This window comes from Rattus norvegicus, chromosome 7 (genome assembly GCF_036323735.1).
Source record: "Rattus norvegicus strain BN/NHsdMcwi chromosome 7, GRCr8, whole genome shotgun sequence".
NCBI lineage: Eukaryota > Metazoa > Chordata > Mammalia > Rodentia > Muridae > Rattus > Rattus norvegicus.
This window is the reverse complement of record NC_086025.1, coordinates 9,708,153-9,727,242: the sequence shown is the minus strand read 5'-3', so window position 1 is coordinate 9,727,242 and position 19,090 is coordinate 9,708,153. Positions and strand designations below refer to the sequence as shown.

Genomic DNA, 19,090 nt, shown 5'->3' with positions numbered 1-19,090 from the left:
AGCAGATGGACAGATCTGGATCAGAGCAGCATCCCCGCCGAGATGGGACACCTGCAGGGCAGTGGCCTCAGTGCGGCTGCAGACCGGAAGCCGCCTCAGAAGCCAAACGCCGAGGAGAGTGAGACCCGCCTGTTGTAGAGTTGGGAAGAGGCTGCCTGGGCGAGCAGAAAGGAAGTGGGGGTGGGGTGAAGTAAGCCTGCTGCGTGCCACTTAGTTTCCCTTTGCATTGCTGGGGATGGGCTCCAGGGCTTCCTGCTTACCCAGATACCACCACCCAGCAAACAATTTAAAAGCGGCTGGAGAGATGGCTCAGCGGTTAGGAGCAGTGACTGCTCTTCTAGAGGTCCAGAGTTCAATTCACAAACCATCTGTAATGGGATCTGACACCCTCTTCTGGTGTGTCCTTGGGAGAAGGGAAGATGGAGGTGGGAACCTGAAGGGGTGGAGAGATGGCAGTCAGAAGACCAGAATTGCATTCTTGGCACCCAAGTCACCACTCAAGCACATGTGTAAGCAGTTCCTGGGGAGCCAGCATCCTCCGAACCTCCATGAGCCTCTATGAGCACAGACATGGCACACACAGACACAACGGAAACCAATCCACTTGAGCAGGCGGGATGGCTCACTGGTGCTTCCTGCCAGTCTGAGACAGCAGCTACATGCCCTGAGGCCTCCCAGTGGACAGAGAAAACTGGCAAGCCGTCATGTACAGTGCAGTTAATACAGTTGGGGTTTGGTTTGGTTTGAATTGAGGCCAGCCTGGTCTACAGAGTGAATTCCAGGATAGTCAGGACTGCACAGAGAACCCAGCCTCAAAAAGCAAAGTTCTGTTTTTATCTTAAATTGTTGAGTGTGCATGTGTGTTCTGAGGCACCCAGCACGGGTACCAGCAACACGGTCCTCTGCAGGAGCAGCGGGAGCGGGAGCAGCAGGCACCCTTAATCACTGAACCATCTCTTTAGCTCATGTCATGTACTAGCCAGGAGTCATGTACCCTAGGCTAGCCCTGAATTCCAGTCCTCCAGCCTCTGCTCCTAGGGACTGAGATGGCAGTTCACAACTCAGGACCTTGGCCCGCGCTGGTAGCCAGCCTGGCTGCCTGCTGTTTTGTCCCTTTGGGGTACTGTGGCTGACAGCATCCTCAAGGAACAGCATGGGTGGCTGAAGCTCCCACTTCCAGCCACATAACAGAGGATATGGCACTCAGTGGTTCAAGACAGATGTTTTCCTTTATTTTAAAAAAAAAATCATTTGGGGACACAGTGGAGGGCACAGCTCCCATGGCTTTGGGATGGGCATGGGTCCTGGGCAGGAGGTCACTGGTATGGATACATGAGGAAGTGGAACCCCAAACTGGAGACTGCGCCTTCTGGGACAGCACTGGACAGGGTATGTAGTAGCCTAGAGGGCCAGGGCCGTGATATGTACAGGGGTGTTCTGTGTACCCCTGGGTGCCACATCAGGCCACCTGGGTGCCCAGTGCATCTTGATGGGCCTGACCTGCTCAGACCCTGCAGGGCAAGGCTGAGCTCTGCGGGCACAATAGTAAGGCGCCCGTCCACCTTAGGTGGGCAGTGCTGGCCTGGCACTGGCGCTGCTATGAGAAGTAGGAACCATGGCGCACATGTTACCACCCTGGGGCAGACCTCCTAGAGACTCTGTGTACATGCCCGGGAGGCCAGGGTTTCAGGGGGGCAGCAGGACCTGGGACCCTCCCAGGGAGCAGCGGAGACGGAAAGGAACATGAACCCAGACTGCTGGCTGGAGGAGAGGCCCGCGCACATGCGCAGGCTCCAGCTGAGCATGGGCTCGAATGCATTGCAGTGTGCAGTGTGCAGTTGCAGAGAACGGAGGAGAGCGAGCCGAGCGGGAGGGGCAGCACCGGGGCTCGGAGCTGGCCTGCTGCCCCTGAGCTTCAGGGACTGCGACCCACAACGCTCGCTCGGGCCTGACAGCTGTCCATCCAAGTCAGGCCCACTCTGCCCCCCATGACTGAGGGATTGTCTCGACCGACCGGGCCCAGCCCATGGCCTAAGCGCCTCCCCAGTGCTTTGGGTCAGGCGGTCCCACTTGTCACTGTGGCCACAGGCAGCCCCTTCCGTGATGGTGTGGGAAGTGGTGGGAGGGTGGCAGGCCTGTGGCTGGCCGGGGTGACCTGGGTTGATGACCTAGGTGTAGAAGATGATTTCGGGGATCTGCCCATCCTCCACAGACGTGCCGTTATTGTTCCCAGCCGCGTAACAGAAGGTGAAGCAGGTCTTAGCCCCCGTGGTGGGGGACTCGTGGGTCACCTTGCGAAGACCTTTGGTGCCATAGTGAGAGTCCGGGCCCTGAAGCGGGGGTGGGAGGCATAGTGAGGTCAGGTTGCTCCCAAGAGAGGGGCAGAACCTGCAGGGACCGGGAACAAGCCCTCGGGTGCAGTGCAGACCCCACCTTCAGCGTGGCACAGGCGGTGTAGTTCACATTGGGCAGGACCTCCACGGGCTCCTTGAACATAACACGGAAGGTGCTGGCAGACCCGTCGCAGCTGAAACCCGTGTCGTTCTGGCCAAGGACTGTGTTGCTGTCTGTGTGGATGATCTGGGGACAGAGACCGCTCAGCTGCCAGGGTCTGAGCTGAGCAATCAGGGACTGCAGGGCCTGAGAAGGGTGTGGCCTGGGCACCCGGGGGCGTGGTCTCAAGGGGGCGGGGGCGTGTCAAGAGGACCTGATGGACTTGTGGGACCAAGGTGCATCTGAGCTCTGGCTGCCTGTGGGGGTAGGAGTTAGGGGGTGCAGTGTGCAGGGGATGGCACGGGACGAGGCTGTGGGCGTGGCCGGGAGGCAGGAAGGGGCCGGCGAATGACCTACCTGGATGTTCACCTGGTAGTCAGTCGGCCCGTGGATGGATCCATAGAGCCCAAAGCCCACCACGAAGATGCGCTTGTTGACCGAGAACCTGCGAAGGCATCGAGCAGCAGATGGGACAATGTCCTGAGCCCATGAGGCTCTGCCGTGGAGCAGCCTGGAGCTGTGGGGAGGGTACACTGCCCATTCCGGACAGACGGACCGAAGCTTCACCTACCCGCACCAGTCCCTGCTGACCACTCCTTTCCCACCTATCTCCGCAGCCAAGCTGCCAAGGTCTCACCTGATGCGGTCACTGGTGCCGCTGTAGCCCCAGCGGCTCTCCACTTGCTGGAACCGGTTAATGCTACACTCCTTGCCCCGCAGGCAGCACCGGGGCCGGTCGATGAACTCAACACGAGGCTTGGGGTTGACAGTAAAATGTAGGAAGAGGCTGACCACCTCCCGGTCCACCAGGATGCCAGACTGTGCCGGGCCTGCGGGCAAAGGGCTGGCTGACAGCAGGAAGGGAAGGCAGACTCAGGATCTGGCCTCAAGGTGGGGTATCTCATTATCAGGACCTGGTCTAGTTGAGGGGTACTTCCTTCCTGGGACCCACCATGATGTTCTTCTTTCTGCCTGGCATTTTGGGCTGGCAGACTCCCACATGTGTGGGTCCCTCTAGGGCCCTGCTGTAGAACACCCTTGCTTCATACTGGGTAGAGCTTGTACACAGGCTCCCAGGCCAGAGAGGGTGGCTTCCCAGCCAGTGTGTCACCAAGCTGCAGCCTTTCTAAGGGCCAGGAAGATGGCAGACCCCAAACCCATACATGCTAGGCAACTCATCTACCAGCTGAGATCCAGCCCAAAGCTGGATCCTGAGTGGCTCATAAGACGTGACCCCCATGTCTGGAGACCCCAGAGTCACAGGCTCACAGGTATGGGTATAGTGGTGGCGTGGGTGGGAGAGGCTGTGGGAGCAGTGGCTGCCATTCAAGTCTGTTACCTGCAGCAAACTCCTCAATGGTCATCAGGGGGAATCTGATGAGACCCAGGGCCTTGCCCAGCACCTTCCTCTTGTTCTCTGGTGTCACCTGGAGTTGCTGCCGTTGACACTCAGCCTCGGACCAGCGCACGACCGCATTGAAGAGCCGAACCTCACGAATGCCCAGGGTATCTCGTTCCAGCACTGCCACCAGTGTGTCTGCGGTAGAGAGAGGCTGTGAGCCCAGGTGCCCTGTAAGGGCCATGTGTCAACACGCTGCACACGGACCTACCTTAGAGCCAGGCCGCGGCAATTATGGTCTCTGTCCATGTTTATCAATGAAGTTTTATTGACACATGGCCCTCCCTAAGCACTGTCTCCTTTGTTCTTACTCCCTACCTTCCTCCCACCCAGTCTGATGGAGTTCAAACTGGCCCTGAAATCACTGTGTAGGGAGACTAGCTCTGCCCTCAGCCCGACCTCTTGAGTATGGGGATAACAGGCCAGCAAGGGCTGAGTGCCAGCCCTCCTCCTTTTTGAGAAAGGGTCTCACTATAGCCTAGGAAGTCTGTAATTCACAACAATCCGCCTGCCTCAGCCTCCTGAGGACTGGGATCACAGGTGCACACCCCAACTTCCTGCAGCTGTGTACTCTGTTCTGGCCCTCCAACAGCCCGGCATCTTCTCAGGAACTATTTAGCCCACAGAGCCATCAGCAAGAGCCACAGGGCCCTTCTACGGCATCTGCAGATGGCACCATAGAAGGCCAGGCAGTCTCCCTAGGCAGGAGTCACAGTGACCCCAGACCTCAGCACAGGCCAAGCCTCGATACCCAGTCCTACTGCATCTGAGCCACCTAGTCCACCATGTCACGTCACTCAGGAGGTGGGTTTCCTGTCATCTTTGAATCAGAATCTCCAACCTGACCCAAGCCCCTCCCTTTACCCCCAGCCCATGCAATCATCACTTGACAGCCACTGGCCCAACTCACTCACCCAGGTCAATGTCGGTGAAGCCCTCGGCAGCAATGGCGTCAGCCGTGTTCTTGTCTATGCTCTCCAGGCACAGGCTGGCCAGCTGTGGCTCATCAAAGAGCCGTGCCTAGAGAGAGGGGAGGTCAGCACTGTCAACACAGGCAATGCAGTCTGCCCAATGTGGAGCCATGCCTGTCCTGACACCCTAGCATGAGGAGGCTGAGGCAGGGGGATGGAGGGCTCAGGACAGCCTGGGCACCAGGAGACAATTGCAAAACAAGGCTGTGAGCACCCAGCAGGTGACAATGCTGTCACCAAGCCTGGGATCTGAGGCCATTCCCTAAAGGAGTGACACATCAGAAATGAGAGTCACAGAACCAAAGCTCTGGGAGAGCCAGGGCACAGCTCAGCAAAAGGTCCAGCACACACCAAGTAGCTGGGAGTGGGGCCAACCACACTGTCCAGTACTGGACACCAAGCCTGAGCTCCATCTTGAGGGCTCCAATGGTAGAGACAGAACTGATTTCATACAAAATGCCACATGGGTCTGAGCCACACCGACGCTCATACACAGAGTAGTAACTATGGGCTAGCCTACTCTACCCTCCAGGCCCAGGTGGAGGGCTGAGAGGTCAGCGCAGAGGATCAACACTGACTTAAATCCCAGCATGTAGCCTGGTGGCCCACAGCCCCCGGGAACTCCAGCATGAGAGGAGGCCAGGGTCTTCTGGGGACACACACACACACACACACACACACACACACACACACACACAGTGAAAAATTAAAGCAGAGGCCCAAAGTGTGAGAGCAGTGCAGTGGCAGTGCACACCTTTAATCTCAGCCCTGGGGAGGCAGAGGCAGGGGGAGCTGTGAGGTCAGGCTAGTCGGGCCTATGTAGTGAGTTCTGGGGCTACATAGTGAGACAGACCCCATCTCCAAAACCAAACCAACAAAAACGAAAAAAGAATGAAAAAAAAGAAAGAGGACAAGTGGCCCGTGGCAAGACAGGAGGCAGCCCGGCCTCAGCGTGGCCACACAGGCACACATGCGCCACATGTACACCACATGCAGGGCGTCACCCTGGAGTGCGGGAGCTGCTGGGCCCTAAGGACCACACCCACCTGTGTGAGCAACATGAAGGCATTGTCAGCCCGCAGGTGCTTCTTCAGGAACTCCACACAGTGAGCCTCGAGCGCGGGCACCGCATACTTCTTGGCAGTGTACAGTGTGGTCATCACTGTCTCGGGCCCGATCTGCACTTCGTCTGAGTACAGGAACCTGCAGGAGACACGGACTGGCGGTGTGAACCCACAGCCGCTCCTCCTGGCCAGGCACCACAGGTTCGAGTCACACTGCTCAGGACCCTCCTGGAATTGGTGTCTGCCATTGTCTCCTGGCCTGGGGCTGTCACCTGAGGTAGCTATGCACAGGCCATCCTAGGCTAACACATGCCTGAGCTAGCTGCAGCTCACAGCCCATGGCCCCGTGGCCGACCTTAGGCACTCATGGGCAAAGCACACGTGGTGGTGGGCCTCTTGGGGACAATATGTTTGTCTGCACCACACTGACCGCGGGCTGGGTGGGCACGGACTGGCTCCATCCCAGCGCTGCAGGCTAGGCGTGGCACACAAGCACACTTGCCAGTTTTGCATACAGGCTATTTCAAAACATTAACAAAATTAAAAGCCTTCTTTTAAAAGATATAAAAACAATAGTATGTCTGTGTCGGGTCCTCTGGGACTGGACTTGGCCAGACCTAGGAACCAGTTGACCATCCCGAGGGTTGGGGTGCTGAACCATCTCTCCAGCCCAGAAAACACTCCGAGAAGTTGTGAGTTACACACTCCAGGAAAGTTGCAGCATGCTGCCCCGGGTGGGCTCCTCAGGCGTCCCCAGGGCCTGTCTGGCTCTCCACACCCTACTATCCCCCATGGTCAGAAGCACCTGGACACGTACTTGAGCAGCGCCAGGAAGGCAGCAGGCTCCACGTCGGGCAGCTCGATCTCAGTGGAAGTAGTAGCCATCCCGCCATTGAACATGGCGTCAAACACAGCACTGCCTACAGCAAGCACAAACCTGTGTAAGAAGAGAGGGTGTCTGTCCGTTAGTCCTGCTGCTGGCCTCCATCCAGCCCAGGCCAGCCAGTGTCCCCTGTCACACCCGCCTGCACAGACTCCTGCCAACCCTGGTAGAGGGAGATCCTTCTAGGAGGGAACTGGAAAGAGGAGGCTATAGAAGGGCCAGGATGAGAGGCAGTCTACATTCCTTTATGTGTCTCTCCCTCCTCCTGCCTTCCCTCAGCCCTCCCCTCCTCACTCTTATGCATTCAACCCCGCCCCCAGAACTCATGTCCTCTCCCCGCCCACTCCCTTCCCCACCCTCATTTCCCTAGGCCTTGACAATAAGCTTAGGGACCTGACCCTCAACATGGAGAAGCAGAATGTGAGTAGACAGCCTGGGTCAGAGGCCACACAGCTCAAGGAGGCTGCTAAGGCTTGGGGAGCAGGAGAGCCTGTGATGCTGAGAGGGAATGAGAGGAAACTGGGTCATGTGACTGCAGTGACCATTCCAGTTGCTGCAGAGTGGATGAGCTGTGGCACAATGGATGGCATGGTGGCCAGCCTCAAGACCCTCAGTGACTTAGCTCAGGACACAGCTCATGCTCTAAGAGAAGACAATGGCCACAGAGCCAGCCCAGCACCCTATCATGCACGTGTGTGGAAATGGCTGCTGGGTCACAGAATAAGCTTGCTCTGTGGGGATGTGTCCCACCCAGATGTCCCCATAGTGACAGAGGGGCTCTGAGCAGCTTCTCCAGCTGGACACCCTAGCCAGGCAGAAAGACCCACGCACCGTGGGTAAGGCAGAGCTAGGAGTCATATCAGAGCCCACTGCTCAAACTGGACAAGGCCTGCAACCCTCCACAGACTCTAGGGTCCATCCCGTGGGGGAGAGTCTACCCTCGTCGGAGGCTCCTCCTGCTGAGAGTCCAGCCACTGCTGACTCTCACCTTGGATGCCAGGATCAGACCAGGCAGACACTACCACGCCCTAGGTAGCAACCAAGTGCACCAGGAAGCAGGGTCTAACTGCATGACAGGGACCTTCCGGAGGGAACACAGACAGACATACAGACAGACAAAGAAAGAGCTGATAGCTGGCAGGAGGTGCTCTATTACCACAGTTATTCAGTTCAGGGAAACCCGAGCAAGTCAATGAGACCCTTTTCTCAAAAACTAAAAAATGAAGACTAATGGATTAGGGGTGGAGCCCTGCCTAGAATCCCCCAGTGAGGGCTGTGGCGTGGGTTCAGCAGCACAGCACCCATGTAGCATGTGCATGCCTGTACATTTCATGACCCTCACTGCAAAATCAAAGCGGAGCTGGCTGAGGACAAACCGCGCCCGACACTGGATCGTGTAGCCACAAGCTCTTGGGCATCAGAAACCAGAGCTGGGACAGACAGACAGAAAGGACCCACCTGGGAGCCTTGGAAAGAGTGTAGCTGCCTAGACGAGGGTCTTGGCTCTAGGGTCCCAATGGTGGAAAGACACAGCTCAGCCAGGGCCCTCCAGCCTCCCAGCTCCTGTCCTCATCCCAGTCCCTGGGTGGGGGCTGGGCAACCTGACTGCTCCCAGGCCCACGCAGCGTAAGTCAGGAAAGACTCTGCCTGAGCCTTTCTGGTTAGGAAGCCTCCATGCCCCCACGCAGAAGCCCAAAGCAGAACTCAGGCACGCAGCTGCACTGGTGTGACCATGACCACCTGGTAGGGATGCTCACGCCCGGCCTCCTGAGCTCCACAGCAACAAAGTGGGGCCCATCCCAGGGGGTGCCCAGGCCACGCTGCTTGTCAGCACCTCTGCCCTCCTGCAGACACCCCAGCTGCCTTCAGACTTTAGTGTCCAGCTTTTACCTTGTCCACTGCGGCCTCTGCAGCTCTTTGTAAGGGACACGCACACACGTATACATGCCAATCACCATGTATCAAGTATGGACAGACACGGTATGCTCCACCTACACAATGGAGCACCAAACTGCTACTCACATAGCTCAGACTGGGGGAACCAGACATGGGGAGGACTCGGGAGTTAGCCTTGGGCAGATGGCAAGTGCTGGGCAGTGGTGCGGCCTGCAGGGTGCCAGTGGCCTTGGCCTCAGTGAGCCATGCTCAAGTCAAATTGAAGTGATGAACGGGCACTAGACAGATGGTTCAATGGTTAAGACCACACACTCTTTTGCAAAGAGCCCAGTGCAGCTCACAGCTGGCTCCGGGGACCCAATGCCTAAGTTCTACAGGCAGGTGCACACATGAACACACACATGAACACATGTATGAACACATACCCACAACATGAGCACAGGCCTGAACAGATATACACACAGAAAGACACATATGCACACAAACACACAATTAAATTAAATCTTTTGTTCTTGTTTTTGAGTCAGGGTTTCTCTGTGCAGCAGTTAACCTGTGGAGACCAGGTTAACCTGGAGCTCACAGAGACCTTGCTGCCTCTGCCTTTTTTTTTTTTTTTTTTTTTTTTCTTTTTCTTTTTTTCGGACCGAACCCAGGGTCTTGCGTTTGCTAGGCAAGCGCTCTACCACTGAGCTAAATCCCCAACCCCTGCCTCTGCCTTCTGAGCGCTGGGAGTAAAGGCCTGCACCCACTGCCTGGCTAGAATATATCTTCGGTTGTTGTTTGTTTCAGATGGGGTCTAACCATGTAATCTGGGCTGCCCTTGAACTGGAGATCCTCCTGCCTCAGCCCCCAAGAGTGTTGGGATGACAAGCCTGAAGGCCAGGAGTCTTACAGAAGTGGCCTGTGAAAGGAGAGCTCCAGGCACGCAGCCCAGTTCCCAGTGTGGAGCCTCCGATGCCACAAGTGCACGGAGACAAACAGCCTGACCCTGGCGAGCTCCAGGGAGAGGGTATGCACTCGGATCCCTATCACACTCGTCAAAAGCCATGAATGGGAAAGGAGTGGGGGCCACACCTTTACCCCCAGCACTTGAAGGAAAAGCAGACTCATTTCTCAGTGCTGTACCCAGGCTGGTCTGCACAGCAAAATCCTGTCTCAAAAGACAGAACTGAGGCAGCGCAGGCGAAACTCAAACCCTTGATTGTCCTGACAGGGCTTCCAGAATGCTAGAGGGACAGGTGTCGAAAACAGCTTATATTATTTAATTTAAAGAATTGCACTGTGTAGCCCTGGTTAGCCTGGAACTTGCTCTGTAGACCAGGCTGGCCTGGAACTCACAGAGAGGTACCTGCCTCTGTCTCCTGGGCTCTGGGATTAGAAGTGTGTGCCACTTGCCCAGCTATGAAGGAAGTTTGAGAGAATACAGTGAACGTGGTTTCTCGGTCAGCACAGAACAAACCACTGAGAAACTACAATAACTAAGCCAGTCATGGAGGCCTGGGTCTGTCATCCCGGGCCCCAGCAGCCCAGGCAGGAGGATTGTGGCTAGAGTCAGCTTGGGTGCTGTAGCAAGACCCAGTCTCAAAACCAAACAAAGGGGTTGGGGATTTGGCTCAGTGGTAGAGCGCTTGCCTAGCAAGCGCAAGGCCCTGGGTTCAGTCCCCAGCTCCAGAAAAAAACAAACAAACAAACAAACAAAAACATACAAAGGTACTATGGTGGGTGGGATGAGAGCTTAGCAGACACAAGGCCCTGGGTCCAACCTCAGCCTGGTCAGACAGGACCAGAGAGACATACAAAGGGAAATCATGTGTCCCAAAACCGGATGGCCTGCAAAACTGGGGATCTGCCCACAAGGAGGTGCCCAGGCTGATGGCTTCAGAAGGGACCCAATGGGGCATTGGGAGGAGCCACACAAGCACTCCACACCCTAAAGACAAGCACCTAGGCAGAAGCTCTGCCCACTGTTCCCAAGTGGACCCAGATGGCTTCAGAAGCCACGTGGCAAGGTGGTGTGGAAAACTGCAGCTACCTTGGAAAAGGCTGGCTGGGTGGGAGCCTCCTCAGAGATTGCCAGAGGGGCAGGGCATGGAGGGGCAGGCCTGTCATTTCAGTTCTTGGGAGGACCAGGTTGGGGGACTGCAATAGGACTGCTGGAGCTACTGCTGAGTCCCAGGCCAGTCTGTCTTAAAAACAAACAGCAGCAAAAGCATTAGAACATGCACTGGGGACAGACGGATGGATGGAAGGACGGATGGACACACACACACACACACACACACACACACACACACACACACACGTGCCCTGGTTCTTGTCAAAACTGTTTTGCATGAACAAAACTGCTTATTGAAGCTCCTGCTGTCTGTGCCCAGTCGAACAGTTGCTATGGAGACTATATAGCTGGTCAAAACATTTTCTTTTTAAGACCGGGGCTTGAACCCAGGAGTACTCTACCACTGAGATACATCAACCCTAGTTGAAAGCTCTTCATGTCTGGTCTTTTCAATTAATTTGCGGGCCAGGTGAGTACCGGGATCACAAGTGTCTACTGAGACAGGATCTCACTGAACCTCTAGGTTGTGCCAAGGATCCCCTGTCTTCTTAGCTGTTGGTCCACCTTTTCTATCAGTGCAAACTTTATCCACGGAACTGTCTCCTCAATTCCTCTTTTCTTTGTTTTGTAGACAGGGACGCATATAGCCCAAGCTGGCCTCTAACTCATTAAGTAGCAGAACCTCTGGTCCTCCTGCCTCAGCTCCCTCCCACAGGCTGGTGACAGGCATGCACTAGTCAGCTTGTCACACTGCTTCTCTGAGTGGCCTCAGGTGTCACGGAGCTTTTCTCTAGTGTCAGTCCAGGTGCCCAGCCAGGACCCAGCCAAAGTAGGGGGCCTGGCAGCCCTCTGCGCAGACAGACTCCCAAGACTTGCTCCTTGGCATTTGTGACCTTGATGGAGGCCCAGCCAGGAGCCCTGCAGGTACTGCCTTCAATCTGAGTCATCGCACTGACTACAGTAGCTCTGTCTGGTTCTGTGGTCACACACAGTGGCCAGAAGCCTCAGGGATTCAGAGCCTCAGGGTATGCCTCAGTAGAGTATCTGTCTACCCGCACACCGCCCTGGATTCTTCCGCAGGACCCAGGACAAGGGAAGAATCACAGTGTGACATGGGTCCTAAAGTCCAGGTTCTGGAACCCAGGTCTGCAGAGGCCACATGAAGCTGCTGGGAGGTCCTCCCAGACCTCATTACACAGATGTTTGTGAGCCACCATGTGGTTGTTGGGAATTAAACTCAGGACCTCCGGAAGAGCAGAAGTGCTCTAAACCAGAGCCATCTCTCCAGCCCCAAGAGGAGTTGTTCTTTTAAGTTATGGGCCTGTGAGTACAATGCCCTCAGGGACCAGAGGTTTCAGAACTATGCGATCTAGAGCTACACCAATGCAGACACTGGAAGTTGAATCCAAAGGTCCTCTGCTAGAGCAGCAAAACCTCGTAAGCACGGTCCATGTCTCCATCCTCCTTAAACAATCTTACTTTCCAGTGCTGGGCAGTGAACCAGGACTGGCACTCCCAGCCCTTCACTGGGGGATCCTAAGCCATGCCCTCTGACTTCAATTTACTTGTATTTCTTTCTTTCTTTCTTTCTTTCTTTCTTTCTTTCTTTCTTTCTTTCTTTTTTCTTTTTTTCGGAGCTGGGGACCAAACCCAGGGCCTTGAGCGCTCTACCACTGAGCTAAATCCCCAACCCCCGTATTTCTTTTTTTTTAATCTTTCTTCGTTTCTTTCTTTGTTTGCTTTTTGAGACAGGGTCTAATTAAGTAGCCCTGGCTGGGGGCTGGGGATTTAGCTCAGTGGTAGAGCACTTACCTAGGAAGCGCAAGGCCCTGGGTTCGGTCCCCAGCTCCGAAAAAAAGAACCAAAAAAAAAAAAAAAAAAAAAAAGTAGCCCTGGCTGTTCTAGAACTTGCTATTGGCCATGCTGGCTTTGAACTCACAAGTGCTGGGACTAAAGGCATGTGCCACCACACCTGAGTTTTTCTGACAGGATTTCCCTAGGTTGCCCAGATTGACCTGGAGTTTGCAATCCTCCTGCCTCAGTGAAGAAGTAACCGAGTTCATGGCCTGGGTCACCACACACATTGCTTCTGGAGGCTACACTGACGTCAACCCTAAGCTACGTTGTTCATGGGTAGGAGCCAGGCCTAGGGATGCCAATTCTGGCAGAAGATCTCATGTCCCTTCCCACAGCAACCTTTGGACTCGTCTATGTTGAGCTACAAGAGACTGTTACAAGTACAGGATAAAGGCAACACATTCTAGCAGTCCCAGACAGGGTTATCTAAATGAGTCCAGTTCCCAGGTAGGGAAACTGAGGCCCAGAGAATTTGAAATAAAGAAGGAAGGACCTGAAGGGTCTTTCTGGTACCTTCCACAAGTCAGATCACCGACCTCTCAGCAGCCCTCCATGGCACCACTAAGAAACCTCATCCACTTGGAAGCCAGGTCCTCCGCTACCCACCATAGCACCTGCCAAGGCCTCACTCTCTACAAGCTCGACAGGGGCGACAGCACCCTCCTTCCTCTTGCTCTGGCCTGCTTCTGGCTCCCACTTAGGTGGGAGTCCTAAGTCTACACTGCCCCCTCACCCCTGCCCCTCCAGCACTCCTAAGAGCAAAAGACCACTTCTCTCCTTCCCGGGTCTACACACACCCACTTCCACATTCCCCAGTCTGCCACCAAGCCAGACGAACTGCCACATGGAATCGGGCCCATGTGTCAAGAACTGCATCGGCAGGCAGTACATCTCACTGCAGCTTGCACAGGGACTCTGGAAGGCCTCAATCCTTTCTGAGGCTGTGCCAGACCCTGGACCACTCCCAAAGAGCTCAATTCACTGGGGCCATGGTGAGGTCTGGGGGTGATGGCTCAGACAGGCTGGAAAGTCAGGACTGGAAGAACAAGAGGCAAGAGTGTCTGATAGGGACAGTAGGTCAGATGGTGTGAAAGCAGGGTTCGAGATGATGGGGTAAGGAGGGGACCTAAGGGGTCATGAGTGGGAATGAAGAGGGTGCCCTAGAACCCGATAAGCTGGAGAACAAGGAATGTTGGGGTGACTAGGGGATCCAGGGACCAAAAAGGACCGAGGATAGAGAGGAGCAGGAACAGGACCTGAGGACAAAATAAAATGGCCCTAGAACAAGGTTCAAGGGAGGCTGGAGCCAATAGAACCATCAGGGGTGGGAGGTTCCCATGTTCAAGAAGTAGGGTAGGGGAAGGAGGATATGAGAACCAGGTTCAGGTTGGGGGAGGGGGTGGTCAGGAATCCTAAGGTAAAAACCTGATGTTCCAGACTCAGAGTTCAGGGATGGTAAAAGGTCTGGGTAGGGTGTAGAGTCTGAGGTACATGGTCCTGGGTGGATTACAGGTTCTTGGGGTGCAGAGTTCCAGAGTGTAAGGTCTGGGGTGCAGAATCTAGGAGTAAAGAATCTGGGTGCAGTCCAGGTTCTTGGGATTAGGGTTGGGTTGCAGGAGTCAAATAGAGTGCAAGGTCTGACTGCAGGGTTTGCAATGCAGGGCCTGGGTGGGGTGCATGGTCTGAGGTGCACAGTCCTAGGTAGAGTTCAAGGTCTCGGGTAAGGTATTGGCTTATGGGGTCCAGGGTCCAGGGTCCAGGTGAAGTGCAGGCTTCGGGTGGGGAACAGAATGGGGGGTGCAGGGTGTGAGTGGGCTACAAGGTTTGGAGTGCAAGGTCCAGGAAGGGTGCATGGTCTGTGATGCACGGTCCCGGGTAGGGTGCAGGGTTCCAGGGTGCTGGTTCCTGGGGTGCAGGGTCCGGGTGGGGTTCAGGGTCCGGGGATGCAGGGTCTGGGGTTGCAGGGTCCGGGCGCGTCCCGGCGGCCCACCTGTGCGCGGGGACGCGCTGCGAGCTGAGCCCCTTGCCCACCAGGAAGTGCACGTCGCACAGCACCTCGTTGTTGAAGAGGAAGGCGAAGCGCTCCTGCACCGTGGGCTTGGTGGCCTGCCAGTTGTACACGGGCTCGCGCAGCAGCGCGCCCGGGCCCGCGTCGTCGCGCTCCTCGCCCACGGCCTGCGCGTCAGTCCCGGGCCCAGGCGGCGGGGACGGGGGCGGCGGAGGCCCCGAGGCACAGGCGGCGGCGTTGCTGGGGGCCGCGGCCGCGTTGGCGCTTGGCCCCAGGCCGCCCGCGCCCGGCCCGACCCCCGGCGGGCAAGACGCGCGCCCGCTGCCGCCGGCCGCCATCTTGTCGCTGCTGCGCGGGGCGGGGCCACGGAAGGCGTGGTCATCGGGGGCGGGGCATCCAAGAGGAGGATGGGAGGGGCGGGGCTAAAGAGAGACAGGACCTGAGCGGAGCGAGGGGAGGAGACAAAGAGGGAGGAGGCGCTGGGCGGACAGAAGGGAGGGAGAAAGGGCAAGGCTAGGGGGCGGAGGGGCGTGCAGAGGAACCAGGGGAAGATGATAGATAGGAAGCAGAGATGGGGAGGGAGGGGAGAGGAGGAGAGGATGAGGGAGAAGCGATTGTGAACATGAAGAGGAAGGAAGGGAGGATGGGCGTGGCAGGGCTAGGCACAGGATTGGTGAGACAAGAAAGAGGGGGGGAGAGAGAAAAGGGAAGGAGGGAAATGGGAGGGAGAAATGGATACTGGGACCGAGAGGAGGGCAACGGGAGGGATTGGATGGGAGGAAAGAGAAGGATGTGGTGACGGCGAGGCACAGAGACAGGAGCTAGAGGAGGTAGTCGGGGCCATGGAGGCCTAGGCCCTCCCTGAATTGGAGCAAGGGCAGGAGGGGGAGGATGAAGAGAGCCAGGGGAAGCAAGGAGAGGTAAAGGGCAGACAGAGGAGAGAAGCACGGAACGACAGGAGGGGGAGGGGAGGGAAAGAGGGAGTGGGGAGCAGAGGGAGGAGGGCTAGAGCTAGCATGATGAGGGGCAGGGCTTCCAGAGTAGTGGAGCCTGGGGAGAAGAAATGGGAGATGGGGGAGGAGTGGGAGGAGGGAGCCGAGCACAGGTGAGAGGAAGGATCAGGAAGAGGGGTGGAACCCGGGAAAGAAGCCAGAGGAAAGTCAAGAGAAAAGGGAGGAAGGGGAAGGGCCTAGGAGTAGTGGACAGGTGGAGAGGGGCGGACAGAGGAGGGAGGGGAGAGCAGGAAGTAACCGGTGGGAGGACTGAAGGAGAGAAGGCAGGGAGGAGGAGGGGACCGCACAGCAGAGAGCTGGACTTGAGAGGAAGGGTCCTGGTATGACGGAGGACTAGGGATGGAAAAGGGAAGAGAAGAGGGAGAGGTAGGCCTATGAAGATGGTGGATGCGGGAAGGGTAGGAGAGGCAGAGGAACAGGAGGAACTGAGGACGATGAGGGCTCAGGACCTCTGTTTATAGAGTCCAGGCCTGAGCCCCTGAGCCCAGCCAATCCCCGCTCAGGCTCAGGCTGTAAAACGTTAAGAACCCAAACGACTGGGAACCCAGAAAGGATGATGAGGGAAAGAAGTGGGGTGAGGTACAACGAGAAGGTGAGACCAGGCTAGACCTGAGGAAGGAGGGGGAAAAAGCTGGTGTGCTGCTTACCTGAGGAGCTGATGGGAGAGAGAGGGCAGGAGCTAGAAGGGGAGAGGGACTAAGGCCTAAGAGACACTGGGGTGGGGGTGGGGGGTTTCTGGGAGCTGGGAGAACTGAGTTGAGGGGCTGCATGGAGAGGCAGGTATAGGAGGGAACCAGGAGTCTGGAGCCCTGAACACACTCTGCCTGGAGCTTCCAGGACCCAGACCCAGAATGTGAATCCTGGAGCCCACGGGTAGAATCCAAGTGTGGGCAACACTCCTCAGATTGTAACTCCGACTCCTACATTTTCTAGTTCCCCTTCCCCAGACCCCAAACTCTGGACCCCAGGGCCAGTTAGCTGGTCTGCCCAATAATCCAGAAAGCAAAACTGAGGGACAGGGAAAGTAGCCTGTGAGTGGGAGCGTGCTGATCCAGTCAAAATTCAATGCAAGTCATACTTGCGGTTCCAGTACTGCGGAGACAGAGGCAGGGGGATCTCTGAGTTTGAGGCCAGCCAGGTCTACAGAGTGAGTTGCAGGACAGCCAGGGCTACACAGTGAGACCCTGTCTCAGGAAAACAAAACCAAACAAGAACAGTGTCAATCCATCCCCAGGCATGTGGGGCCAGTGAGAGGTTTGTAAAGCAGGGATCCCCAAAAGTATAAACGTGGGGCTCTGTGGCTCCAAAATGCAGACTGGGGTAAAACACCAGCACCCTGCCCCCAAGGAAGAGGCGCTGTGCATGCAGAAGCCAGCAGGAACCCCTCCACGGCCCTGAGCGGGCTCAGGTGGACAGCGTTGGCTGTGGACATCGGAGGTGGCTACCCTGGACAGTCCCTGTGTGGAGCACCTGCGCCTTCACCCCAGCACTGAAGATGCTGAGGCAGAAGGATCACAAATTCAAAGGTAGACGAGGCTACTCAAGGAGGCAGAGGGGGAGGAAGGAGAGCTAAGTTTCCACAGTTTAATTAACACCAGGTGACTGCCTTAGTCCTGAGTCTCATGACTCTCATCCTGAAACAGGTTCAACAGAGACCAATGAAGAAGGGGCTGGCTCTCCCCTCATACTCTCCCTCCATTGAAGCTGGGGCGGCTCTCCTAGAAGGCCATCTTTAAACACCTGCCATTACTGACATTGCTCCTCAAGTGCTTATAAAGCCCCTGATAGTGACTCATTGGATCACTGGGACACATAGGAGTGTCAAAGACAGCAGTGGACAGGGAAGGATTGTAACTGAATGTCCTGATACATACATGGTGGCAGCATTACATGAATGCTTGTAAGTCCTGCACAGACTGTGGTGACCCACGCCTTTAGTCCCAGTACTCAGAGGCAGAAGTAGGAAGACCTCTGTGAGTTCGAGGTCAGCCTGGTCTACATAGCAAGCTCCAGGACAGCCAGGGTCACACACACACACACACGGAGGGGGCAAGCCCTGCAGTCCTGGGGGACATCTTTGGAAACCTAGATTCAACACATCATGGGATGGGCAACATGCTCCATATGTGAACATATACTGAGACCGAACAACTAGACAGACATAACTGATATTAGGACAAGTAACCTTCTGAAGACAGTATTCAAAGAGAAAAACACAAATGCAATGGCCACAGAAGGCAGCACAGGGTGCATGGGCAGGAAATGTCTTCAAACTGCAGCCTGATTCTGTGATCCCAGATCCCAGAACATTTCTTTTTCTTTTCTTTTTTTTTTTTTTTTCCGGAGCTGGGGACCGAACCCAGGGCCTTGAGCTTTCTAGGCAAGCGCTCTACCACTGAGCTAAATCCCCAACCCCCAGAACATTTCTTTTGTGCTCATCCCTCTTCCCTTACAGAACGTTTGCGTTTCTTCCTTAGTTTTAGGATGCTGACTTCAGTTATTTGTGGAAGGAAAGGGGTGAGTTCAAAGCGGCACTAAATTCTAGGTGGGGCTCCACCCCGACCACGCCCCCAGCCCCTCACTGGGGGAATTCTAGGCCGGGCTCCACCCCTGGGCTGCACCACTAATACTAATTATCATCGCCTTTGCTCCCTCTGCTCACTTTTACGGAAGGTGTCTTTCTCTGTATCATGGCTGCGTCGGGTTCTAAGCAAACCTCCCACTTTCCCATGGGACAGAATTTCAGGCTTCACTGTCAACCTTCTTGCTTGTTTGTTTTTTCATTGTTTTCTGAGACAGGGTCTCTCTGTATAGCCCTGGCTGTCCTGGAACTCTCTCTGTAGCCCAGGCTGGCCCGAAATTCAGAGATCCTCTTGCCTCTGCCTCCGTCGTGCTCTGATTAAAGGCAGCACGCCTTTAATTAAGTGACATCACCACCGCCAGGCCTTTGCCAACCTCTTTAAAGGGTGTTAATGAATTCCAGTGTCTTCTCTCCTGTAATCAGCCCTACCCATGACCTCTAGAGGGAGCACTACACCAACATGCTCCCTGCTTTCCTGGGTTTTATTCTTGTTTTGTTTTTTTTATAAATAAACCATATTATATATTTTAAATATTTGCAAATAAATTAGAACATTACACACCAATGGTAAGCAGACGGAAGTGTGTAAAAATTCGCGAGTAGAATAGTGTACAGTCGGAGCAGGCATTCAGAATGGAAGATGCGGCGCTTCTTTGTGTTAGACATAGGCTAGCAGTGTGGAATTCGTTTTTTTTTTTTTTTTTTTGTTTTTTTTTTGGTTCTTTTTTTTCGGAGCTGGGGACCGAACCCAGGGCCTTGCGCTTCCTAGGTAAGCGCTCTACCACTGAGCTAAATCCGCAACCCCCGTGGAATTCGTTTTAACGCACTCATTCTTCACGGAAAACGAAAAGTCCACAACAGAATTAGAA

At 55.5% G+C, this 19,090-nt stretch overlaps 1 protein-coding gene across 4 annotated transcripts; it reads right to left on the bottom strand.

The window, feature by feature from the left end:
• Positions 1 to 1,210: 1,210 nt before the first annotated feature.
• On the bottom strand, positions 1,211 to 16,851 carry Btbd2 (BTB domain containing 2). 4 transcript variants are annotated; one of them, XM_039080445.2, is made up of 9 exons: positions 14,675 to 16,851; positions 6,745 to 6,864; positions 5,910 to 6,066; positions 4,807 to 4,912; positions 3,833 to 4,030; positions 3,131 to 3,341; positions 2,851 to 2,938; positions 2,434 to 2,580; positions 1,211 to 2,330 (listed from the first exon to the last, which is right to left on the bottom strand). In XM_039080445.2, exons 1-9 carry the CDS (start codon positions 15,007 to 15,009, stop codon positions 2,169 to 2,171), a joined length of 1,524 nt encoding a protein of 507 aa, XP_038936373.1. In that variant the 5' UTR covers positions 15,010 to 16,851; the 3' UTR covers positions 1,211 to 2,168. The 4 variants fall into 4 exon arrangements, with proteins under 4 accessions (XP_038936373.1, XP_038936372.1, XP_063120164.1 ...); XM_039080444.2 differs by having other exon boundaries at positions 14,610 to 16,839; XM_063264094.1 differs by having other exon boundaries at positions 3,131 to 3,323; positions 14,675 to 16,733.
• Between the last annotated feature and the right edge of the window lie 2,239 nt (positions 16,852 to 19,090).

What these genes read in the sequence shown, in the direction of transcription:
- Btbd2 (XM_039080444.2), bottom strand. Translation starts at nt 14,965, where the DNA reads ATGGCGGCCGGCGGCAGCGGGCGCGCGTCTTGCCCGCCGGGGGTCGGG. An exon ending in GCCTTCCTGGCGCTGCTCAA is followed by an intron (nt 6,067 to 6,744) that starts GTACGTGTCCAG and finishes TGTCTCCTGCAG; the next exon opens with GTTCCTGTACTCAGACGAAG. An exon ending in CTTCACCGACATTGACCTGG is followed by an intron (nt 4,031 to 4,806) that starts GTGAGTGAGTTG and finishes TCTCTACCGCAG; the next exon opens with ACACACTGGTGGCAGTGCTG.